The 26,840-nt window shown below is 44.2% G+C and overlaps 1 protein-coding gene across 1 annotated transcript in view; it reads right to left on the bottom strand.

Annotated features, from left to right (window-relative positions):
- Positions 1-26,334, bottom strand: part of LOC309363200 (uncharacterized protein) — a 32,123-nt gene extending 5,789 nt beyond the window's left edge. Inside the window, exons 1-13 of the mRNA XM_081899306.1 lie at positions 26,193-26,334; positions 24,396-24,546; positions 23,475-23,631; positions 21,994-22,107; positions 20,755-20,887; positions 18,268-18,425; positions 16,873-16,927; positions 14,006-14,106; positions 13,086-13,258; positions 4,978-5,038; positions 2,238-2,392; positions 618-774; positions 135-248 (exon numbers count right to left, since the gene is read on the bottom strand). Of these exons, the coding sequence (XP_081755432.1) occupies positions 135-248; positions 618-774; positions 2,238-2,392; positions 4,978-5,038; positions 13,086-13,258; positions 14,006-14,106; positions 16,873-16,927; positions 18,268-18,425; positions 20,755-20,887; positions 21,994-22,107; positions 23,475-23,631; positions 24,396-24,517 (1,500 nt within the window). The 5' untranslated portion in view covers positions 24,518-24,546; positions 26,193-26,334. The remainder of the gene's footprint in view (positions 1-134; positions 249-617; positions 775-2,237; positions 2,393-4,977; positions 5,039-13,085; positions 13,259-14,005; positions 14,107-16,872; positions 16,928-18,267; positions 18,426-20,754; positions 20,888-21,993; positions 22,108-23,474; positions 23,632-24,395; positions 24,547-26,192) is intronic.
- Positions 26,335-26,840: the final 506 nt, after the last annotated feature.

Raw genomic sequence — 26,840 nt, 5'->3', positions numbered from 1 at the left:
TTGGTCAGGGAACATCTCTCCCTCATCATCACCACCACCACCACACCACACCACACCACACAAAAAGAGGCCATCTTCTCACAACCTCTTACTTCCCAGGTTTCAAGGCACACCTGAGGACAGCTGGACTGTACCTGGTGTATCTTTTTAGCTTGATCAACCGCCGCGTAACTGTCTCTCAGCAGACATGTAGTTTCACCGTGACCAGGCATGTCAAGGCAGACCAGGTGGAGGTCCTTCGGAAGGAACTGGGAAAGGATGTCAAATCAGCGATGACGCCAAGGAATCAAAGCAATAATAGTTGAGGTTCTTTGTTGTCAAAGAACACCCTGATGTTTCTCCAGTATAAGTGTATAAATGTTGCACAGAGTCCTGAGCGGGAGGCCATTAAATAGTGGCAAAATAGGAAAGTGAACAGCTCCTATTAAGCCGTAGGGTTAATTTAGCCCTGTCCTCTAGCACAATGCACTGGGTGGAATGATCTCCCACACTAGCCCAACTGAAACAAATCACAATTGTGGAAAAGTACAGGACTCCCCTGACCCCCAGCACAATATGTTTTGCACTAGCCTATATTTGGCAACCATGGTTGCCTGAATAGAAGGACAAAAACATACTTTGATTGTATTTAACCATATGTCCTTGTTGAAAGCCAATCCATGAAGAATCAACACAGATGGCTGGAGTCCGGGTTCCCCTCGGCAGAAGTAGCAGAACCTGTAGCCCTCGTGCTCAACATAATTCACTGCCACACCCCTTTTCTGACGTTTGTACCTAAAAGCAGAAAGAGAAGCAAAATGAACGGACAATGGATTTTCAACTGGAGGGATGCTTTTGCAGTGGCTTCCAATTCATAGAATCATAGAGTTGGAATAGACCACAAGGGCCATCGAGTCCAACCCCCTGCCAAGCAGGAAACACCATCAGAGCACTCCTGACATATGGTTGTCAAGCCTCTGCTTAAAGACCTCCAAAGAAGGAGACTCCACCACACTCCTTGGCAGCAAATTCCACTGTCGAACAGCTCTTACTGTCAGGAAGTTCTTCCTAATGTTTAGGTGGAATCTTCTTTCTTGTAGTTTGGATCTATTGCTCCGTGACCGCTTCTCTGGAGCAGCAGAAAACAACCTTTCTCCCTCCTCTATGTGACATCCTTTTATATATTTGAACATGGCTATCATATCACCCCTTAACCTCCTCTTCTCCAGGCTAAACATGCCCAGCTCCCTTAGCTGTTCCTCATAAGGCATCGTTTCCAGGCCTTTGACCATTTTGGTTGCCCTCCTCTGGACACGTTCCAGTTTGTCAGTGTCCTTCTTGAACTGTGGTGCCCAGAACTGGACACAGTACTCCAGGTGAGGTCTGACCAGAGCAGAATACAGTGGCACTATTACTTCCCTTGATCTAGATGCAATACTCCTATTGATGCAGCCCAGAATTGCGTTGCCTTTTTATCTGCCATGTCACACAATTAAAGTAGGGGCTTTAGGATTTCTGCAGCTCTACTGCTTGCATCGGATTGCCCATCTGCGAAATGGGTATAATTCAGTCCAGCCATCAAACCAATTGTTTTCCTGGGCATTTGGGCAGTGATTGGCTGTACTATTCTATGTTGATGTATTTTTTATTTTTGTCTTTTATCCTCATTGTAAATCCATTTGGGACTTTTTTTGTGGGAATGTTCAGGGAGGCAGGAGAAGAGATATTGTTTATTAATATCCTTCCTAACTTTCATTAGCAAGTTCCTTCACTTAGCAGCGTTTACATTCCCCTTTTACATGCACAGCAGATAGCTGGTTGCAGGCTTGTGTAACCCTCTCTATCATACAATTCAGTATTGGGTTGTATGATCCTGGTAAGTTCCCTTTTATCCCTCTTAAAAGAATAAAGACACTGCAATCTTATTTAAAGTCAATAAAAGAAGTTTACTCACATCAGTTCACAGTTGGATCCCTGAAGGCAGACTTAGTTACAAATATGTACATGTGGAGCTACCCCATTATTGGGGAGGGGGTTAATCTCAGTGCTTCTGCTAGCTGAAAAGCTAGCAAAGCATTGCTAGCTAAGAAGCTGGACCAAATATCCCCTTGCATATCTGTTCTAGGAAAACAAGGAATTTGACTGCTCCCAATGGATGACATCCCACATTTTTGTTGTGGGGGGTGCAAATGTCATAAACCTAACCTAAACCTAAGACATGGAAATCATTCCATATACCTTCCTAGAGATACACTCACCATATCATGATCCTGGATATTTTTGCCCTAGGCAGCAGGTGGTACACTGTGACAAGGGTCAGTGCAGAGATTAATCCAACGATGCTCACAATCTTCGAGAATATATTGGCCAGAGAGAGCTCCATGCTGGGTAGCCAAACGCTCTTCTTTGCTGCCTGTACAAATAAAAGAATTGGGTAATAGTTAATAGTTGGGTAAATGTCTTCTGCTGTTAGATGTTTCTTCAAAAGAGAGGCAAGGAAGAGTAGTACAGGGAGTATACAGTGGTACCTCGGGTTACATACGCTTCAGGTTACATACGTTTAAGGTTACAGACTCCGCTAACCCAGAAATATTACCTCGGGTTAAGAACTTTGCTTCAGGATGAGAACAGAAATCATGCTCTGGTGGCGCAGCAGCAGCAGGAGGCCCCATTAGCTAAAGTGGTACCTCAGGTTAAGAACAGTTTCAGGTTAAGTATGGACCTCTGGAACGAATTAAGTACTTAACCTGAGGTACCACTGTACCATTTTTAACAAAACTGGATTAAAAGTAAGTGAGGTCACACCCACTCCATACATTTAAAGCACACTTATACCATTTTAACAGTCATGGCTTCCCCTAAAGAATCCTGGGAACTGTATTATGCTAAGGGTGCTAGGAATTGTGGCTCTGTGAAGCATCTCCTGACAACTCTCAGCACCCTTAACAAACTACAGTTCCCATGAAGCCATAAATGTTAAATCAGGGCTTTGTGACAGTACTCACAGGGACTTCTAATAATCATAAAATCATAGAGTTGGAAGAGACCACAAGGGCCATTGAGTCCAACCCCTGCCAAGCAGGAAACACCATCAGAGCACTCCTGACATATGGTTGTCAAGCCTCTGCTTAAAGACCTCCAAAAAAGGAGACTCCACCACACTCCTTGGCAGCAATTTCCACTGTCAAACAGCTCTTACTGTCAGGAAGTTCTTCCTAATGTTTAGGTGGAATCTTCTTTCTTGTAGTTTGGATCCATTGCTCCATGTCCGCTTCTCTGGAGCAGCAGAAAACAACCTTTCTCCCTCCTCTATGTGACATCCTTTTATATATTTGAACATGGCTATCATATCACCCCTTAACCTCCTCTTCTCCAGGCTAAACATGCCCAGCTCCCTTAGCCGTTCCTCATAAGGCATCGTTTCCAGGCCTTTGACCATTTTGGTTGCTCTCCTCTGGACAAGTTCCACTAAATCACTAACTCTGTCCTGCCATGTTTCAGCTTGTTGTCCAGATCCACTGGAAGGAAACTACTTCCTAGAGGTGTTGCCAAAATAAAGCACTGTTGACATGTTGCTCAAAGTTTCTGGAAATGGATCAGGGATAGTGGGAATTGCATTACAACATCATCTGAAGAGTCACAGATTTCCCACCCTTTCCTTGCAATACGATGGCCTGTTGCAAGGAGGAAGGGCGCCCTTGATATTCTTCCCTGTGATTCATTCATGTTCATAGCATATGTGTTGCTGTAGCCACCTTTTCCAATGTAGGCAAACATGTCCCATGTTGTAGGGTATAACTATTTTAGTACACACCTGTACCAGGGATGAAGAAGCTGTTGCCCTCCAGATGTTTATAGAATCATAGAATTGTAGTGTTGGAAGAGACCATTTAGCCCAACCCCTGCAGTGTAGGAATTTCAGCTAAAGCACCCTTGATAGATGGCCATCCATCCTCTGCTTAAAAACCTCCAAGGAAGGAGAGTCCACAACTTCTTGAGGGAGAGGGTTGTGGGACTCCAACTCCCATCATTCCTTGGCACTGGCCATTCCTTGGGAGTTGGAGGCCAACATCTGGAGGGCCACCAGTCAGACTAAGGTGCCAACCTATACCCACTTACCTTGGAGTAAGCCTCACTGGATCCAAATGGACTTATTTCTGAGTAGCTTTGTTTTGGATTACACTTAGATCTACTTTCTTCTTTTAAGGAAAAAGAAGAAGTACAGTGGTACCTTGGTTCTCAAACTTAATCCGTTCCAGAAATCCATTCCAAAACCAAAGCGTTTCAAAACCAAGGTGTACTTTCCCATAGAAAGGAATGCAAAATGGATTAATCCGTTCCAGACTTTTAAAAACAACCTCTAAAACAGCAATTTAGCATAAATTTTACTATCTAACAAGACCATTGAGCCATAAAATGAAAGCAGTAAACAATGTACTGCAGTCACACAATGAATCAATCAATCAGTAGCTGAACTGGGTTCCACACAGTCACAAAAACAACAAAAGAAGAGCCGCAAAAACAAAAACCCAAAATAAATAGCAAAAACAGACGGACCTCAGCATAACACTCAAAACAGAAGTGTGGCACTCAAATTGGAAGCATAACACTCAAAACGGAGCATGTTTGGCTTCCAAAGAAAGTTTGCAAACTGGAACACTTACTTCCAGGTTTGCAGTGTTTGGGTTCCAAGTTGTTTGAGTACCAAGGCATTTGAGAACTAAGGTACCACTGTAATAACCATCTATATAGACCAAAACTTTACCATATTTCTTTTAGATCCTAGTGCACTTTACACACAATAGAAAAGTTGCTTCCAAGAATACAGTGCATTCAAAGAAACCTGAACACTCATGTTTCGCCATCAAAATAATTTAAATCCGTCAGCATTTCAATTTCTAGGATGCCGATAAATCTACTGTTCTTAAAACCTACCCCATCATACAACAAACATATTAACAGTGCTATTTTTCTAGAAAAAGGGGTGCCAGAACTCACCATGAACACCTCCCTTGTTCTCTTAGAATGGGTGCCAGAACTGAGTTCCACTGAAAAAAAGCTGTGCATATTAGCAAAACATTGTTCACAAAGATTTCAGATTTTGCTCCTGAAATGCTTTGCTGTATGATAAAGCTAAATCTTCTGAAAACACTAGCTGAAGTCCAACAGCATATGAAAGGCCACAGGTTCCCCATCCCTGATTTAGACAAAATAACAATGCGTCTTAAAATACTCCGTTCTAAAATGCCTGCTCCTATAGGGAAAGAAAACCATGAGAGGATGAGATCTAGCTGCTTGTAAACAAGTATTACCTGCTTCATCTTGCATATTAAATAATTAAAAAAATCCATAGCTATATAACCACTTCAAGCAGAAACAAAAGGCTAGCAAAATTATAACTCTTATAACAATACATCTGAAACAACCCACTCAACTTTATTTCCAGTCATAGCAACTGAGAAATATAATACTTACTACCAGATTGAGACAGTATTGCCCAGGATACAGCCACTGGCAAAGATTCAAGTCACCAATGCTTCCCCGAGAGGGTTATAGTTTAATTATGAGGGCTAGGCAGCTGCTGACTTTAATTAGCAATTAGACAATATTCCAGTTTTGCTCAATAGAACATGAGTTACCAGAGTATGCACCTTGTCACAAATTATTTGACTAACATATTGAACTTCTTAATTGCTTTCAGGCTCTCTGTAAATAAAACTTAGGCTGTCAAGATTATTTTACAGAAATGGCCAGCACAGGGAGTTTGTCCCCATCGAGGGGAAAAGATTAGAAAATTAACGTGGGTAACAAAATAAAAAACCAAGTGAATGAATGCATAGTCAAAGCCAGTGGAGATCCAACAAATAGATAGTGGATCCCAATAGTCAAAATGAATGAAATAATGAACCAAATTCGCTCTCCAAAATACCAAAGCAGAGATCACCCTGGAACACACCTTATCATACTGCTGATACATAGCTCTCCCTGCATTTCTTAAAATAAATATTCTGAGAAGTAGCAGCCACCATTCATCACTATACAGTAGCATAAACATACCTACAAAAGCACTTTTAATCAGATGATGGAAACACACACAAAGACTGGGGTGGGGTGAGCTTGCAGCCTTCTCCAGCCAGATGACTTCCTAAAGTTTTGGCACTGTAGTCAAAAACATCTGGAAGCCCCCGGGTTGAGGAAGCTTAGCTTAAAGTATTTGCCCTGCCCAGAGACAGACACTTGATCTTTTAACTGCTGTTGCAGTTTCCTGAATTATCCAGACTCAGGCACTCAATATTATGGTTTTTCTTTTTCTTTTCTAGGATCAAATGCTGCAACAAATACATTTATTTCACCATGGACAACATCTGGGGACCCAAGATTGAAGAACATGGCTCTAGGTGACCTATGTAGTAGAGGCAGTAGTATTTGCCAAAATCAGCTATGTTCTTTTCCCCATGGTTTGGAAAAAGGAGAATAATCTGTTAAACTAAGGCCCACATTTTCGTCATATGTGGTAAACCCCATCTAACTGGCCTGTAGTTGCCTTCTGATGACAAGATCCATCAGCCCAGGGAGCAGAAGTAGTTGTCTCCTGGCACAGGAATCCCAGTAAGATTATTTGTCAGAGCAGCCTTCTGCTGAGATCTTAAGCTATAGCTTAGGGCCCCACCCCCCAAAAATTGTAAAGTAAAACAAACCTGGGTCCCATTACCTTCAGTAGTTTAGGGCCTCATCAAACCTAAATACGGGCCTGCTGAGATCCATCAGTTACAAAGGGAAGGCACTGAGCAACCTTGCCAGGATTTTATTAACAAATCCTAAATAATTACGAGGTCTTTCTTATGCCACCTTCAGTGGTAGAAACCCCATTCACATAAATCTTAAGAGCCAAGGCTCCCAAGTTGAATTTCTGAAAATGTTTCCTGGATAGTAGCCTGAAGGCATGTTTTATATCTCATAGATCATCTGCGTAATCTGCCATAAAATGTTCTGGGTGCAATTTGATCCTTCAGTCATTTAGGAAAGATTCTCTTCCGGCCTTTTCAAAGTACAGTGGTACCTTGGGTTAAGTACTTAATTCGTTCTGGAGGTCCGTTCTTAACCTGAAACTGTTCTTAACCTGAAGCACCACTTTAGCTAATGGGGCCTCCTGGTGCCGCCGAGTCGCCGGAACACGATTTCTGTTTTCATCCTGAAGCAAAGTTCTTAACCTGAGGTAATATTTCTGGGTTAGCGGAGTCTGTAACCTGAAGCATATGTAACCTGAAGCGTATGTAACCCGAGGTACCACTGTATGCTGAGAGCACACAGGAACCCTACAGTTTAAACTGGTTTCACAATATTCAGTTGTTTCTTCCATTCCCTGACCAGGTGTTCATTGCTCCAAGAGGAAGTGATGATTTCATTTCCAATATGATTCCAATTTATTCATTGGTGATGCAACCGGTTGAGGAGTGATCTCACCCAAAGCAATTCCTTGGCAGGCATTATTATGTAGCAATAAGTGTTGCTTACTTGATTTAGCATTTATATTAAACTGCTTTGTGCTGTTCGCCTGAAGAGTGGCAAAGCCACTGGAGGAAGTAGATAAACATACAACTTGCATGTGCTATTTTCTATGTATAGATGCAAATTTATGAATTGACAACACATCTCACCATTGCGGGGAAGACGGAGACCCCATTTGCCCATTTAAAGCACTCTCATGCTGCTGAGCATTCATGTCTTCCCCCAAGGGATTCCTGATATGTGTAATTTGTTAAGGGTGGGGGAAATTGGAGACTCCTCCATTCCCTTCACAGACCTACAATCCACAGAGTGATTTAAGAGTCAACCCCTCTTCCCAGGGAACTCTAGCAATTGTAGCTTTGTGAGGGGAATAGAGGTCTCCAGACAATTGTCAGCACCCGCCACAAATACAGTTCTCAGGATTTGTGGGAGAGGGAAGTCATGGCTGTTCAAAGTGGTATGATACCAGGTATAAATGCGATTTACGAGAAGCAGAAGGCTAGTCTAATAATTAATAGTGTCGGGACAGAATGCTTTCCAGTGGAGAAGGGCACTAGACAAGGGTGTCCTCTAACCTTTACTTTTTATATTGACATTAGAAATATTGTTGTCGGAAATAAGGAAAGACAAAGAGATTATAGGAATAACATTGGGAAAAGAGGTTTTTAAGATCAGGGCCTTTGCGGATGATATTTGGTTAACAACAGAAGAACCAGAAGCAAGTATTGCTAAAGCAATAAAGATAATATATGACTTTGGCAAGGTGTCTGGCTTTAAAATGAATATGGAAAAGACAAAACTTATGGTAAAAAATATGCAAAAACAAGGGCAAAAAGAACTTCAGGAAAAGGTTGGCTTACAGATTGCTGCTAGGTGGAAGTCACAAACTATACCCACAAAGGAGGAATGGATTTGTAAACTAAATGAATATTTAATTTTGGCAAAATTAACTGCTATAATATGAAATCAGTCATATCAAAAATTTAAAAAGGAGTGGAAATGTTTTGATGAATATATGGCAAAATATTGCTCAAAAAAAGATACGCTAATATGCCTAGATTAAAATGTGAAGTATTGGATGGAAGAAAAATTAGTAAGGAAAGATAATAAGAATATAGATGATTTGAGAAGACTGTAGAATGCAAAGGTTATTGTAAAGTGTATAATGTGGAGGAAATCGAGTGGGGGTGGAGGGAAGTGGGAGGAAGGAGAAAAGAATAATATGATGGATTGAGGAAATATAAATGTAAATGTATGGGGGGTGGGGAGGAAATGGTGTTGGCTTTGGTACAGTTGTATTGTAATGTAATATAATATGTGAAAACCAATAAACAAACAAACAAAGTGGTATGATACTGCTTTAAATGTGTAGTGTGGATGGGGCCTGTGGCTGCCCTTTGTGCCTTCTTGATCTGATGTCTAGGTGCTAATGGTTCAAGGCCCCCTGCTGTCCCTTTTTATGGTTCTTGAAACCAAACGTAGACCAGACTACCTTTCAAACAGAGGTCTCTGTGATGCCCACAAACAGGACTCCATGGAAAGGCAGCAGCAATTGAAAGTGCTGGTGCCACAATGTGCGCGCATGCACAGAGGAGGAGGTTGGGTGCACATGGAGACAGTGGCTGGACATGGAGGAGGCGGCTGCAGCGGCAGATGAGCACATGTGGAGGAGGCCAGGTCTGCTGACTGAGGAGACTGCCTCACATCATCTCATGGGCCGGCTGGCTCTGCTACCCGCATGCCAGCCACAACCCTAAGAGCTGAGGTCGTAACAAAGCAGGGAATCTGCAGACGTGGTCAGTAAAAAATAACTTAAAAATGGACATTGGGGGGGGAGGGTGGACAAAAATCCTTTTGGTATAACAGTATCACAGTACGTATGGGAGCAGCCCGTAAATCTTTTGAATCTTTTTTTACTCTCTCTCACATCTGTCTTTTCTCTGCGCTTGGTGCCCTCTCCTGGCTTTTCTATGCTTATCAATATCCATCACTCTGGCAATCATATCTACTTCTTTTTCCCTCTCATTCACTATTGGGAACTAAAAAAAAAATCGGTATCACTCTCCCCCCCCCCGCACTTTTTAAAAATAGAACTTGAACTTTAGAACACCTCTAAAATGTGTCTCCCCCCCCAAAAAAGCAGGTACATGTTCCCTTTTCATTTTTCAGCAGAACTGGATGACATTTCCAGGCGATAATTGGTGATAAGAATCCTACCAAATCTCAGAACGATAGCTGCAGTTGTTTCCCTGTGATTTAAGGATTATTAAAGTTTTAGTAGGCAACTGCTCTGAAAACTGGAGGTGAGAGAGGTGCCTCTGGGTAAGAAACTTACCTGCCTGCAGACAAATAGACAAATTTCCAGGTACAAGCATTCTCTCTGATTGGCTGGGCCTGTCAGTCACAGTGGAGCTCTCCCTCTGTTCTGGGGTTCGGTCCTCCTTCCCCATCATCTGACCCTGATATGGTCCTAAATACCTGAAAGCCTGCCTCCTTCCCTACAGATCCCCTCAGGTGTTATGTTCAGCAAAGGGAACCCTAATGGCTGTTCCACCCTCCTCAGACAGTGTAGTTGTGGTCCAGGAGAAGGCATTCTCTGTGGCAGCCCCTATGTTGTAGAACAGCGTTGTGTCTGGCATCTTCATTATACAGTGGTACTGTAGCACCCTGCTTGTGGTTAACGCTTAGCTGGAATGAAATATTTAACGCAGCAATAGAGAAATTAAAATAATAATTTATTTGTCAGACAAATAAATGAGAGGCACAGTGGTATATGGTTACCAAGCTCGGGCCTGGGCTCCTGCCATTATGGCCAGCACTTATATTCCCTCAGCCCAGCCTCCTTGCTCCTCCTTTGGCTGCCTCTGTCCAATCAGCCTGGTTGAAATTCCCATTGGCTGTTTGCTAGAACCAATCCTAAAAGATACACCCATTTCCTATTGCCTTTTATGGGAAACAAAAAGCTATATATTCTTCTATCTATAAATGACAAATAAGTAGTCATATATCTTACATTTGTCTCAACAAGGAACCTTAATTACCAGCTCACCTCTTGCCCTCCTTGCCCTATTGCCCTCCAAAACAGATGGTTAATAGTTTTAAATTTTTATCTTAAACAGATGTCAGAGATCTTGGGTTCACATTCTCATGTATCATCAATGAAAGATCTCCTTCTTTGGAGGTCTTTAAACAAAGGCCTGACAACCATATGTCAGGAGTGCTCGATGGCGTTTCCTGTCTGGCAGGGGGCTGGGCTCGTTTGCCCCTCTGGTCTCCTACAGCAATATGACTCTATGAAATAAGAATTTAACATTTCTTTCTTTCTAGATCCTTTGCATAATTACATTTAAGCCAATATATTTCATACATTATCATAAATAGCTTTTTAGAAGAATAAACCTTCTCAAAGTAAAAAGGAAGGAACAGTTTACAGCCTCAAAATAAAATAGGAAAAAGCCTCTTCTTCTGTTTACACTCCCCTTCTCCAGCCAGCTGCTTTTTCCATTTGCTCTTGCCCTTTAACCTTAGGAAAATTATGGCTCAAGTTTAATGGGATGCACATGGTTTTATTTTACTATTTACCAACTCTTAATTATGTTTTTTCTCAGCTTTTTTATATTCTGTAATATGTAGGGTCAGTGTAACCTTTGCTCTCAGCCTGTAATTCCCTTTTTACGACTTTGAGAATTGTTTTCTGCTATAAATCAGGGGGCCCCCTTGTCCAGGAGGATAAACATCTTGCCAAAGTACTTAGGCAGCTGGTCTTCTGCCTGGCATAAAATATTTGAAAATCTTTAAGCTCATTTTAAAATACAGACCCTGATCAAAATATAAGCCTTGGTAAAAATGCAGGCTATGATTAGATGCCTCAGTACCTTGGTTCTCAAACGCCTTGGTAATCAAACAACTTGGAACCCAAACACTGCAAACCCTGAAGTAAGTGTTCCAGTTTGCGAATGATTTTCTGAAGCTGAACATGCTCCTTTTTGAGTGTTATGCTGACGATTTGAGTGTCACGCTTCCGTTTTGAGTGTTACACCGAGGTCTGTCTGTTTTTGCTATTTATTTTGCATTTTTGTTTTTGCAGCTCTGTTTTTGTTTTTGTGACTGTGTGGAACCCAGTTCAGCTACTGATTGATTGATTGATTGATTGATTGATTGATGGATTGATTGCTTGTGTGACTTTGTGTACATTGTTTATTGCTTTCATTTTATGGATCAATGGTCTTGTTAGATAGTAAAATTCATGTTAAAGTGCTGGAACGGATTAATCCATCTTGCATTACTTTCTATGGGAAAGAGTGCCTTGGCTTTGGAATGCTTTGGTTTTGGAATGGACTTCCGGAACAGATTAAGTTTGAGAACCAAGGTACCACTGTATAGGTTTGGGTGAATGCTGAAGACATACCTCTTTACCCTGGCTTTTAACACCCAAGATACATATTTTTAGGACTCACCTCATTTCTGTAACTTGTTTGTGCTTTAATTGTCGTAACCCACTCTGGGACATTTGGGTGAATGACAGGTATGTTCACTTTTAGGAGATGCTTGTCTGCAGCATTTTTTTAAATATCTGCATCATCAAGGCACCACAAAGCACTTCAAGGGTCCCTGTTTCAAATCATACCATCTTGCAGAGACCCAGCTTTGCCTCTGACCAACCCCAGTTCTTTCTGCAGTATCCCACTTCACTCTGGGACTCACCTTTATCTAATGTGTTCTCCTGCTCTGATGCATAAGTCAAATATTCATAGGAGGCGGTTGGGTGACTTGCTGGCAACAGATCAAAATTAAGCAAAGATTTCATAAGCGGATGCAGTCCAGTTTTAAGATGGAGGAAAGTGTGTCAAAATGCCATGTAGCTTAGATGATTTCACCATACAGTGGTACCTCAGGTTAAGTACTTAATTCGTTCCAGAGGTCCATTCTTAACCTGAAATTGTTCTTAACCTGAAGCACCACTTTAGCTAATGGGGCTTCCCGCTGCCGCCACGCTGCTGGAGCACAATTTCTGTTCTCATCCTGAAGCAAAGTTCTTAGCCCGAAGCACTATTTCTGGGTTAGTGCAGTCTGTAACCTGAAGCGTATGTAACCCGAGGTACCACTGTATTTCAAAACATTATTCCTTAGATTGAGAAAACCTATTTTATCTTCCACGGTTTTAATGCTTTTTCGGCAGTGTTACACCCATCGAGTTCAAAAGAACTTATTCCCAGTTAAGTAAGCATAACATTGCAGCCATCTGGTGCAACCCTTCACATGTTTACTTATAAATATCTCTCAGTGCATTCAATGGGGCTCGCCCCTAGATAGGATCGCAATCTGAAATCTAATACCCACAAGTTGGTTGGTTTCTCCCCACTGGCATGGCCTAATTACAAGTTGTGACATAGAAAATGAAGCATGCAAATTCCTCCTGCCTGGGCCTTGTGGAGAGCCCATATATCATATTCCATAAACCTTTTGTTGTGAAAAATGCAGGGGGGGGGAGGGAACATTCACAAACATTCAAAATGTCGTTTCCACATTGTCCTTTCTGAGGTACCAAGTTGCTTTGAATCTTCATGAGCTGCTGCTCCATCCTTGGTGAGGTTTACGCCACCTTCTTATTCTCTGCTGTGCCACAGACTGAATAGTGGAATTCCAGAAGAAGTTTTGACAGTTTCCTGGGCCTATCGAGAGTGATGAAGTGTCCACATTTCTCCAGCATATGCACTTGGGAGGAAGGGATGGCTTTGGCTAAAATTTCTGCCCCGGAAGGATCCATCACCTAAACAACAAAACAATGTGTGCATTGTTTTGATTTTTTATTTATTTATTTATTTATTAATATTTTTTTATTTAACATAATTGTTACAAAATATAGGCAAAATATTGCAAATACATACATACATACATATTTCAAATTAGCACATATATATGAAAAAAGGAACAAAAGAGAAAAGAAAAAGAAAAGATAAAAGAAGAAGAAAAGTTGGAAGAGTTTCTTCCAAATTTATTCTACAAATATCTCAATATGAGAATAATAATAATAAAATTTCATTGATTGACTTCCATCGCTTACACTGCACTTCCTATCTACATTTTAAGCAAGATTGTATCTGTTATTCCATATTTTCCCCGTATAATCTCACACAAATATGCTAATCAATAATAAATAATAAATTATTATTATTATTACCGAAGCACACTGCAGGAGACCAGTTCAGGACCATTTCATGAACATTTCTCTCAATTTGTTACATCCGTCTAACTCTACCTATAAATAGATCTTGCTTTGTCTATTCCTTATGTTTACACTTCCAGAATTTATTGGACACAGTCCATACATCTTTGCTAATTTATTTGGCATTAAATACCACCTGTATAGCATTTTCATAATTTTTTTTCCTTTAAAGTAAAACGAGCTGTAAATTTCATATCCACTCTCCACAGTTTTTTCCCATGAGGCTGTGTCAATATGATGACCTAAATCTTTAGCCCAGTGTACCCTTGCTGATTTAACCAGTTAGCTTACCTTGTCCTCCCTTCCCCAGATGATTTGCGCTGGAGCCCTGATCTTGCTCATGCTGTCATGCAAGCGGTACCTGGACTCCCTGTTGGACATGTCTAAAAAGCCTTTTCCAAGAAAGAAGCAGAGTCAGGCCTGTTTCTGTGGCCGTTTTACCTGTTGCACATTTCCAGGCTTGTTGCCCTGAAGTTAGGTGTGCGTCTGTTTTGCAGCAGAAGCCCAACAACCATGTTGAATCATCAGAGGGTCACTTTGCATGTCTTCTTAGAAACACAGGACCATCCCCACACATGAAAAAGTATGTCCTATCTGAATGCTGTGTGCATTGCCCCCCTGGTCTGTTTATTGTTGGTGGAAAAATGTAGATAAGCACCCTTCTTTAGAGATTGCTGCAGACATAAAATGTGATATGTGATGCAGTCCTGACACTTTTCTGTGACGAAGCAAAGGAGTGCCTAAAGTCAGCAGGCCTGAAGCCCCTGTGCCCCCTTCTCCCCACAGCTGTTGCTGGACTACAGTTCCTATTATCCCTTATCATTGGCCATGCTCACTGAGGCTGATGGAAGTTGGAGTATTGTTATGTACTGAAGTTCTCACCCTGGGCCAGCAGGGGGATACTGTAGTTAGTTATGCAAATAAGGGATTTTAAGTGACGTTCAGTGATTGGATAGTTTTAGAAAATTGTTACAGTTACGTTGTACTGGAGCTCTTTATAAGCAGGCTGAATAAACCCTTCAGTTCAGTTCTGTTCTGGCCTCTGAATAAACAAGAACTGTTTGAAGAATCGCTGTGTCGTCCGATATGTTCACCTACAACTTAACAAGTATTAATGACATCTGGAGACATATGGCTTTTTTAGTTTTCGTTTTGTAATATTTGGGTTTATTTACAAATGCGCAAGGTGGAACAGATTTTGGTCTTTCAAATTTCAGCAGAGCCATGTACAAGGTCAAAAAACCCCGCCCCACACCTCTCACCTTCTGTTCTGCTTTGTTCTCCCTAGGCTTGGCACCCGGTGCGGCAGAACCGGTTGCACTGCCCTAAATCTGCCTCTGCGCAAGTCCACATTCACGCTATACATTTAAAGAACTCTTAGGCCACTTTCACAGTCATGGCTTCCCCTTACAGAATCCTGGGAACTGTAATTTGTTAAGGCTGCAGTGGAAGCTGGTCGATTACAGCAAGTGGGGCACTGACATCCACCTCAATCTGTAAGGGTGGAAGTTTTTTTTATAAATTGTGTGTGAATAAAGGTGTTATGATAATATTAAAGGTATTCTTTCAATACAGTTGGTTTCAGGCTCCCCAAACTATCAAACAACAACATGCATTTTCCTAATGTTCAGAGATATGCTGAATCTCTTACAGAATATATGTGATTTACTAAGATGTTTTTAAGTCACAGGAATGGTCTGTGAGAATCAAACATGATCTCAATTTATAATTGCTTATATATTTAGTATGTTTGATGGGTCTGAATGCCGATATGAATGGACATGAATGTCTGAAGTATGAATGAGAACCAGGTGGTTGGGCTGTGAAGAATCAAGGATAAAGACGTTATTGAATTACAGATATAGAACTGATTAAATTAATTGTGTCATTTGGTCTTTCTTGAAAACGCTCTGATAAAGGTAAAAAGGAACCTAACTCTGTTTTTCATGACAAATCTGCCTTCTTCCTTACAACCAGCCCAGAGGGTGGCACCCGCTATCAGCTTCCTTCACCTTAAGTCTTAGCACTGTCCTTGTAGAACTCAAGCAGGGAGGAGGGAAGGGACAAAACTAGAATTAGTTGATTGGTTGGCTCTGGCTCCACCTACTGTTAGCCTCCTGACTAACACTCTATTTATCCCAACGGACACCACTCTCTACTGACTTCACAGACCTACAACTTGCAGCATCCTTAACCAACTACAGTTCCCAGGAGTTTCCCCTGACTGTTAAACGTGGTACAAGAGTGCTTTAACTGCATGGTGCGGATGCAAGCTAAGCTGAGCCTAGATGCAGCCAGACTGCCTCAAGCAGCAAATCTGCTGCCTCAAGACAACAGCTTCCATATTGGCAAACTAACAGGGAGGATAAGAGGAGATATGGTACAAAAAGTGAATAAGGAGTGGGCTATCTTTAAGGAATACAGTGGTACCTCAGGTTAAGTACTTAATTCGTTCCGGAGGTCCGTATTTAACCTGAAACTGTTCTTAACCTGGGGTACCACTTCCGGTAATGGGGCCTCCTGCTGCCGCCGCACCACCGGAGCACAATTTCTGTTCTCATCCTGAAGCAAAGTTCTTAACCCGAGGTAATATTTCTGGGTTAGCGGAGTCTGTAACCTGAAGCGTATGTAACCTGAAGCGTATGTAACCCGAGGTACCACTGTACATCAAAATTTATGTGGAAAAAGTAGAACTTCTGACAGATATTGAGTGAATCCAGAAAATGATTAGAGTGAAAGGAGAATAAAGTCAAGATAGAAGAAGAGATTAAAGAAATAATGAAATGCGTTTAAGCTAGTTGGAAAAATAAAGTAGCGTAACAAGAACGGCTGGAAGTCAAGTCACTTGGTGGGTGTCCGTGTGGGGTAGGTGTGTAGGTATGTTGATATGTATAGCATAGGTAGGTATTTTATAGAGTAACATAGGTATGTTTTATGTTATGAAAATAAGGTAGTGTGTTGTGTATGTGCATTGTGTAAATGTATATGTATGTGTTTTATATGTTAATAAAATTTAAATATATTTTAAAAAACCAAAACACAAGACAACAGCTGGGCTCGGCTGCATATCTTTGTTCCATCTAGCATATTGATAGGAAACCAGGATCACCCTCTGTGAAAATCCCCGGGCAGAGCGTAGGCAATGCTATTGAACTTACATTTTAAGAAGAAAGACTTGTGTGGCCTCCTGTCTTCCAGATATCCCTTTAGGAGCTAAGGGGACGAAGAAGAAAAAAGAAAAGTAAGACGGCCTGGAAAGGTTGGCAACCCCTGTAGACAAAAGTGAGCTACATGCACCAATGGTCTGGCCAAAATAAGGCAGCTTCCGCGTGTTCCAAGCCAAACCTCAACACATGCAACTTTTAAGTTGGACTGCACTTGCCCCCTTTTCCTGCCATTTCACTGTTTATATTGTCTTCAGGAAGAGACCTATCCTCTGTAAATCATCATGCAGATTGATGGCACTATATAATGAATGGATGGATGAAGTTTCCAGTGCAGTTCCTTCGGAGAAAGGGATGTGGGAGCTCTCTCCTAATTAAATGCAGAGAAATGTAGTCTTGTGAGGGATCCCAAGGGTGGCCTGGAGTGGCTGGGGCAGCCCAGCTAGATGGGTGAGGTAGAATGAAGAAGAAGAAGAAGTCCAACTCTCTGCAATACACCAATCACAGCTAAAAATCATAGATTCATAGAATTGTGGACTTGGAAGAGACCCTGAGGATCATCTAGCAGTCAGGGACCATGCTGAGGAGGGCTGCACTGAGGAAGAATGGTGGGAGCCTCCCCCTCCCCCTCCCCTGATCCTGAATTTTCCCAGGAGAAGGAGGACAGTATAGATTTGGAACCGTGGTTTGCAGAAGGGCATAGTTCAGGAGGCAGAAGCTGGGAAATACTGAATGGGGAACAGCTAGCAGAAGAAAAACTAGAAGAGAGAGAGTTAACAGATTCACAGTCTCTGGATAGTATCCACCCCCCTTCCCCAAAGACACAGAGAGCTCAGAAAGTGTCAGAACAGAAAGCGCAGAGGCTACAGACTCAGATTACAAGATGTGGGAGTGACGTGGATTAATATGGACGGAGAGGGGGAGTGACCTTTACTGGGAGCACCGCCATTCTGGTTAGATGCTTTCTTTTGCCCTTCTCTGTGTTTATTAAAGAAACTAACTGGTAAGAATTCCTTTCATTTGATCTGCTCATTTATGGCCACAGGGGTGGGGGGAGCCAATTCCCTGAACCCTGACACTAGCCCAACCCCCTGCAGTTCTGTAATATGCAGCTGTCCCATATGGGGATCGAATCTGCAACCTTGGTGTTAACAACACCACGCTCTAACCAACTGAGCTTAAGAATCCCTGACAAATGAAAAGTTGCAAGTTCACCAAACACAGTCTATTTACCCAGCCTTCTGTTTCAGATTTCATCTCGTGCCTCTCCTGTCTGTACCACCAAACGCTGCAGAAGACAGGCAGGTGGACAAGCTTGCCAAGGTCTGGGACATTGCTACAAACTATTATGCCAGAGCCCTACAATTTTTCAGGGTGCTACCTCTTCACCTGCATGTTTGTACTGCTGGGATGGTATAAGCCAAGTCTGAGCAAACTTTCTCCCTGTTGTACGGTCAAAGGAACCAGAGGGTTGCTGTGTGAGTTGGTAGATTTCTGCAGCTCCTTCAAACGTTTGATGAACTCATTATCTGCTGCATACCGTAGGCCTAAAGAGTTGGGAGAAAATGTGCGGCTTAGAATTGTAGTTACTGGTCAACCGGTTGCTATAAATGGGAGATCTGGTACCACAGAACAGTGCTGAAAGTCCACAGTAGCCTTTGCCAACCTGGCCCCATCTAGATGTTGTTGGACCACAACTCCCATCAGCCCCAGGCAGTAAGAGCATGCTGGCAAGGCCTGATGGGAGTTGTAGTGCAGCAAATATCTGCAAGGCCAAGTTGGTAACGGCTGGAATAGAAGTTGGGACTGGAGTGAGCTAATGGAACAAGGAATATTGCGGGTGGCTACCTCAATAGTCCTAGCACAGTTGCCAAACGTGGTACGCTATTGATATTAACGTATGTGTTAGGATAATAATTTCAAATTTATATAAGACTGTATGGGTTAGGTTCCTCCCCGTATATTGTATATATTTGTATACAGTGGTACCTCGGTTTTCGAAAGCAGCTCAGAAATCAAACGGCTTCCGTTGAGTGTTTCTCAATTTTCTCAGTTAAATTTGCAGACCTCCCTTTGTGCCTCAGTTTTTGAACGTTTCAGAAGTCGAACAGTCTTCCAGAGCGGACGACGTTAGAAAACTGAGGTACCACTGTGTCTGTCTGTGAAGAGAAACTACCGTATTTTTCGCACCATAGGGCGCACCGGACCATAGGGCGCACCCAGTTTTTTGGGGGGGAAATAAAGGGGAAAAAATTATTTCCCCCCCAGGTGCGGGGCTGGGGCGGGGGAAGCTAGAGCTTCCCCCGACCCCAGCCCTCAAACAGGCAGCTCTCCGCAAGCAGAGGTGCCTGCATGCCGAAGCCTGGCTTCGCTCAGCGCGCCCAGGCTTCGGCATGCAGGCAGCTCTCCGCAAGCAGTGGGAACGCTCCCGCTGCTTGCGGAGAGGTCCGCGAAGCCTGGACGCGCTGAGCTCAGCGCGCCCAGGCTTCGGCATGCAGGCACCTCTCCGCAAGCAGCGGGAACGCTCCCGCTGCTTGCGGAGAGGTCCGCGAAGCCTGGACGCGCTGGGCTCAGCGCGCCCAGGCTTCGGCATGCAGGCACCTCTCCGCAAGCAGCGGGAGCCCAGCGCTGGGCTCCCACTGCTTGCGGAGAGGTGTGCGAAGCCTGGAGAGCATGAGGGGTTGGTGCGCACCGACCCCTCTCACTCTCCAGGCTTCAGCGAAAGCCTGCATTCGCACCATAGGACGCACACACATTTCCCCTTCATTTTTGGAGGGGAAAAAGTGCGTCCTATGGTGCGAAAAATACGGTACTCTCTGAGCAGCACTGAGAACAATACACTGTACAGTGGAACCTCGGGTTGCAAACATGATCTGTGCGGGAGGCACGTTCTCAACCTGCAGTGCTGCGCCTGCACACGTGCGTGACGCGATTTGGCACTTCTGCGCATGCGCAAGGGCCGAAACCCGGAAGTAATCCATTCTGGTACTTCTGGGTTTTGGCGCATCCATAACCTGAAAACGCATAACCTGAAGCGTCTGTAATCTGAGGTACCACTATACCTTTTGAACACATTCAAAGCACATTTTTCCACCTCAGATAATTCTGGGCATGGTAGTTTGTTATGTGTTGCTGGCAACAGAAACTCTGTGCGGGATAAACTGCAGTGCCCAAGATTCTTTGAGGGGAAGAATGTGCTTTAATAGTATAGGGCTAGTTTCCATATACACTCACACAATCCTCTCTATCCTTCAGTCAGACAAGCAAGAGGCAATCATCAGTGTTCAAGGACAAATTGCAGCCAGGAATCTGGGATGCAAAGCAAGGCTGGTGAGAGGGTGTGACCAGGGGAGAGTTTGGAGGATGAAATAGAGGCCTAGGGGTTGTGGGTAGTGATGTATGGAAGTGAGAACTGGACCATAAAGAAGGCTGATCGCCGAAGAATTGATGATTCTGAATTATGGTGCCGGAGGAGACTCTTGAGAGTCCCATGGACTGCAGGAAGATCAAACACATCCATTCTTAAGGAAATTAGCCCTGAGTGCTCACTGGAAGGACAGATCCTGAAGCTGAGGCTCCAATACTTTGGCCACCTCATGAGAAGAGAAGACTCCCTGGAAAAGACCCTGATGTTGGGAAAGATGGAGGGCACAAGGAGAAGGAGATGGTTGGACAGTGTTCTCGAAGCTACCAGCATGAGTTTGACCAAACTGCGGGAGGCAGTGGAAGACAGGAGAGCCTGGCGTGCTCTGGGCCATGGGGTCAAGAAGAGTCGGACACGACTAAACGACTAAACAACAACAAAGGGGTTGTGGGAGGTGGGGTTGCATCTGGTCCCCAGGTCTGACATTCCCCACCCCTGCCTCAGACACTCACCAGGTGGGCAAAGGAGAGACAAGCAAGAGACATCAGATGGATACTGAGCTGCATAAATACCAGCAATTGTTCCACCCATGGACATGCCAACCAGGTGGAAAGGCTTTTGGTTCAGGCCAATGCACTCAACAAACTGAAAGAAGAAGCATGAGGTTAAGCTGGATGTTAAAGGTGTCCATACTTGTTTAGCCACTTCCGCCCTTCAGCAGAGGTGGGGTTGCGGGCTTCACGGCCCTACCACACGCGCGGTGGCTGGAGCCCAGCTCCCACGTGATTGGGGGGGATTCCCGGCCGCGTCACCACCTGGCCATCCAATCGGCTGGCTCTGGGGGCATGGCCTGCCCTATTTAAGGCAGAACGTGGCCGGGGATCTCCCTCTTTGCCGCTCCACAGCTGTTTGGCTTTCCCACCCTCCCGCCCTTTAAGGTTTTGTCTTTGACCTTGCTATGGACCTTGGTTGGTCACTGTTGAGGGGCCTGGTAGGAATTTTTCCACTTGGCAAATTGGCATCAGCCGCTTGGTTTTCGCCTACCTTGTAGCAAATCGGCACAACTTTCTGGGTATTGGTGGTTAGGCATTGGTATAGTTCTGTAGATGGAAGAGGGGAGGTAACGCCATCACCTGCCCCCCACATGGAAGGGTAGTCCGATAAAGGATTCCAGAGGGCGTGGCCCTATCCGAAGCCTATGGAGGTGAGGGCCTAAGGCACGCCCCCTATCAGTGACCCGGGGAAGTTCCTAGTTGATGAGCATCAGCAGGACTCCCCCTACTGGTGGTTAACCCTTCCTGTACTTCAAGCAGACGGGCTGAAATCGGATATAGTCGGTTAGGACCAATACCTAAGCCAATACCGCTCATCACCTGTAACCAAAAAAGCTGTGGCCTTTTTTAGCCCATTAACCTTAATAATTGTGTCATGCGTCATTATTTCCACCTTGGGGGGGGGGCGGGAACTCGCCATGCCAAGGGAATTTCCCAAGCAAGTCCCTAGCTGCTGCCAATCATTCCTACTTTGGATTCTCTTTAAAATAATAGTCAGCAGAGGCTGTGGAGCAGGAAGTTTTCAAGGAAAGCTTCCGCAGGAATGGGAAAACTGCAATGCACCCTGCTGGCGAGCGATTGCAAAACCAGCTCCTTGGCTCCAGCTTAAGCAATCGGAGCCAAGGCAATCTGCATACTTCATCGATCAGCGCCGGTGACGCCCTTACCAGTCCAGAACCACTTGCTTGCCAGCCTTACCTGGTGTATCATTTTCGCTTGGTTAACTGCCGTGTAACTTTCTGCCAGTAGGCGAGTGGTTTCTCCGTGGCCTGGCATGTCAAGGCAGACCACGTGGAGGTCCTTAGGAAAGAGCTGGGGAAAGATGGCATCGGAAATGAGACCAAGAATTCAAAGCAACCATAACTGGGCTGGTCATTATCGAAGGGGTGGAGTGGTTGGTGTGCCCAAATAAATACCATTACACCCTTCTTTAGCCTATGGTATAAAGTAACATATACAGTGAGAAAATGTTTGAGTGTCTTATGGAGTGGGTAGATAGGATTAAGTTAAAAAGGCAGAGCTGCAATGCCTGAGATGCAAGATGATGCAAACGATAAGATTTACTACTTGATCATCCACTCCCTCTTTATGATATGGTCCCTTTCCCCCCCTGGAGCATGAGGTGGTTTGGCAGCTGAACACCAGACCTTAAATCTAATCCAACAACCATGCCTCTCCCAATCCAGGAGCAGCCAATGTGATGCCTTCAGGTTGTTAATGGATTACAACTCCCATCACAGGAACATTAGAAGGGAACATCTAGTCCAGCATGCTGTTCTCACAGTGGCCAACCTCATGGCTTATGGGACCATCCCTGACTATTGGCCATGTGGCCTGCAGGAGTCCAATAGTAGCTGGGGGACACCAGCTTGTCTTCCTTTGCTAGACCAACAAGCCTGGCCTCACAGCTGTACTTCCACAATTTTGAACCAGGTAGGGACGCGGGTGGCGCTGTGGGTTAAACCACAAAGCCTAGGACTTGCCAATCAGAAGGTCGGCGGTTCAAATCCCTGCAGCGGGGTGAGCTCCCGTTGCTCGGTCCCTGCTCCTGCCAACCTAGCAGTTTGAAAGCACATCAAAGTGCAAGTAGATAAATAGGTACCACACCAGCAGGAAGGTAAACGGCGTTTCCGTGCGCTGCTCTGGTTCACCAGAAGCGGCTTAGTCATGCTGGCCACATGACCCGGAAGCTGTACGCCAGCTCCCTCGGCCAATAAAGCGAGATGAGCGCCGCAACCCCAGAGTTGGCCATGACTGGACCTAATGGTCAGGAGTCCCTTTACCTTTACCTTTTATGGCATCTTAACACATTGCATCAGGGGTGGGGAAACTATGGCTCCTCCAGGTGTTGCTGGAGTAACGTTCCTCTCACCCATCCCATTGGCCATTGCGGCTGATGCTGATGGGAGTTGGAGTCCAACAACATCTGGAGGGCCACATGATGCCCCCAACCCCTGCACTACAGAAAGATGAGGATGCTGTGTGTCCTTAGGGCAGCTGCTCACACTTTACGTCTCATTGGGGAAACTCTTGCCTTTTCGACAATGGCTTGGGAAGAAAAATGCCCCAAGTCAAATGCTGAAGGTGTAAAAGTTGGGTACGTTTGGTCATTTCCAACCCTATCAGGGAAGGCATAAAAGAGATATCAAAGATGCCCTATTGGAAAAATGGAAACCTACTTTGATGGGGTCTAGCCACATATCTTTGTTGAATGAGAAACCATGAAGCATCAGCACTGATGGCTGAGAGCCTGGTTTCCCTCGACAGAAGTAACAGAACCTGTAGCCCTCATGTTCAACGAATTTCACCTTCATGCCCCTCTTCAGACGCTTGCACCTAAAAGCACAGAGAGAAGCAAGAGGAAGAGACTGGTGGTTCTTCAGAGGAAGCACTTCCAGTTAAAGCGAGGAGCCGAAGGAGCTGCCTAACTCTACCGTGAGGAGAAATTAGTTTTGGTTCGCATTAAAATGCCAACTGACCTAACTTGTACTTCCTGTACCAATATGGAATTGAGTTGGAAGGTCATCTGGTCCAAACCAGATGGAGGAATCACAGTTAAAGAATCCCTTCTTAGTTCATATGCTTACTGTTCTGGCCAAAGATGATGGCAAATTTGTAATAAGCCATAGCTGTTGGCATCTTTCTGTCTCGAGAGACAATGGAGTGTGCCTCTGGGGGTGAAGTCCAACCACTACGTTAGCAGCACCAAAGTGACACCCCTGAGGCAACAGACCTGGGCAGAGTGTACAGAGGTCCTGGGCTGCCCAGACAACAAGACCCTCCTCTCAGCCTCACTGATGTGGTCCAAAGGAAAGCTGAGCAATATGTTTGGCTGCAAGAGTTGCTGGAAGGAGGCATGCAAAGCACCATCCAACCATCTTAGGGACTCCACACTTGTGTAGGGCTTACTCCTTAGCCTTTTCTTCTCCAAAATACATTCCCCAAGGCAAGGGGTAGGGGTAGGATTCAGAGCCAAGGATGAGGGACTCCTGTGTGATCTCTCATCCAGTTTTTATGTAAGAGCATGCATGCTGATGCTCGCCTCTCTTTGACCAAGGCATTACAAGTCACCCCATATATCTCCCTAGGTAAACACTTACCTGATCATGATCCTGAACAATAGTAAAGTCCAGTGGGGATACCGCCTGTTAAAGATGGTTGAAAAGATACCCACAAAGAAGAATGCAATCAGCATCAGCATCTTGCCCAGAGTGAAATTCATGGCAACTCGTTAAGGTTCTCTTTATTTGCCTGCGTAGTAAACATTTAGACAACAACAGGAAAGATTAAAGGGGTACAGGTAATAGAAATTACAGCTCAAAATGTTGTTGTTGTAGTAGTTGTACTGTACTTATACCCTACCCATCTGGCTGGGTTTCCCACTCTGGGCGGCTTACAGCACATAAAAAATTGTAAAACATTAGACATAAAAAATTTCCCGATACAGGGCTGCCTTCAGATGCCTTCAAACTGAGGTTGAAAGACATCTTAAGAAGACAGCAAGTAAACAACTCAGTTTCCTTGCCCGTGAAGTCCTAACTACTAATAGTGAATTCACTGAGTATCAAAATTTATGCAGCCAAAACATAAGAATAACATCATCCGTGCACATCATCCATGTAACCCCAAGTTTTGGAAAACACCAAGGCTTGCAGGGTGTGGCTGGGTGTGGAGAGAGAGAGAGAGAGAGAGAGAGAGAGAGAGAGAGAGAGAGAGAGAGAAGGACAGAAAGAAAATAAGTCCAAGGGGTGAGGACCCCGATGAGGGCTGAGCATGTTCCATGGCCAGAAACCACTAAGTATCTGTTGGAGTAAAATAACAGGAAGCTGGGGGAACGGAAAAGGACACAGCTATCTGGCCAAAAGCTGCACAGGACCAACTCACCACAGTCCAACATTCTGTGGCAAGCCCCACTTGTACTATCAAAGGGTTTTATCATCATTCTGTTGACGGAAGCCAGTTTAATTCAGCAGAAGCACCTGCTAGCTAAATGGGATGGGTGGCTATTTTTGATGATTTGCCCTCCCCTCTGCAGCCTCTGGTGCCACCTCCCATGTTGTTCCAAAGTGTCCACCAAGCCTCTAATCAAGAGTGGGCAATGGAGTCTGCAGGGTGTGTGTTTGTGTGTGAATATGCAGAAGTTACCCTCCGTTCCTGATCCACTGATGCAAGCATCTGCTGGGTCAAAAACCTCCCTTCATCGGAGCAACACAACTGGACGCAACCCCAAGTCCGAGTGTTTTAATGAAAGCAAACTCGCTGTGAACTGGAAGGTCCTATTTGGCTGTTGGCACAAACAAAGGGCCCGTTCGAAACTTTAAACTTAAACCGCATTCAGAATTCTGTGCATAAAGTTCACAACCAAACTCACCACCTGGCACCACTTCTCTGAAATCTTTCCATTCAACTCTCTGTGTTCTTCAACTCTGATTGTGTGGGATGAATGGTTCTGTGCAATCAGGGTTAAGCCACATTGAGAAATAGGAAGCCAGAAGCTTCTGAAGGAACGGTATATGCATTCCAGTCACTGCCACTTCGCCAACAGTTTATGCTACCCAGTAAAGATCTATTTCACCCCAAACTTAATGGTTTTTAGCCCAAGCAACTTGCATAAATCTCAGGGATATTTCCCAGCACTAGCAGAATTCCAGCAACATAAATACAATGGACAACAAACCTTCCTCTTATATGCCGTACTGAGCTTAAAAAAGTGTCCAAGGATGAGTTGTTCTACACAATGTACTACAATCAATGTTGTGTTATGATACAGGATTTACATCATCTCAGCAGGTTGATCCACCTGCCTCTTCCCACTGACATAGCCAACGTGCTTAGAGAGGCTGACAAATACATAAATGGCAATCTCACTCCTATTTCTAACATATGCTGAAACTTACCTGGGATGGGAAGTTGTGAGCTGTTCTCCAACCTCACTTTTTCACTGCTGTCACGGCTGTGGGCATCAGCGTCTTGTAGCAGGAAGGAGGAGCTTGCAAAGTTATAAACAATTTCTTCCCTAGGTCGGTGGAGGTGTTAAGATAATCATTTCTTCTGCCGACACCCTGCCAACGCCCTTTGATGCTACTGAATATTCTAGAGCCTGGTTCATATTGATGTCCTTCTCACTGTAAGACTGAAGCACCAGGAGTTTTGTCACCAAATGATTAGTGTCCCTGACTGATACATTCCTGAAACCAGCTTTGTTCCTGTCTTGGTTGACTCCAGATGGATGGTCCCAGGGTCTGGTCTGAAGGCACATGAGGTAGCCACCTTGCTGAAGCTAAACAGGTTCAAGTCTGGTCGGGGTTTGGGTGGGCGACCCTATGGAAGCCACATGTACTTTAGGTATCATGAAGGAAGAAGAAAAGAAGGATATAAATGGAAAAAGAAAGACCTCATCTCACTTCACAGAGAAAACCAAGGCGACTGTTTTCTGGAACCAACTACCACTCATGTGAATGATAACTGCCCACCCTCCTGCCCCACACATTCAAGGGGTACTATGGGAAAAGCTATTAGTCCATCTTTCCCTTGGTCCAAATGGT

This window comes from Podarcis melisellensis (assembly GCF_964234715.1).
Source record: "Podarcis melisellensis genome assembly, chromosome: 2".
NCBI classification, from domain to species: domain Eukaryota; kingdom Metazoa; phylum Chordata; class Lepidosauria; order Squamata; family Lacertidae; genus Podarcis; species Podarcis melisellensis.
This window is presented reverse-complemented; position numbering and strand designations above follow the sequence as displayed.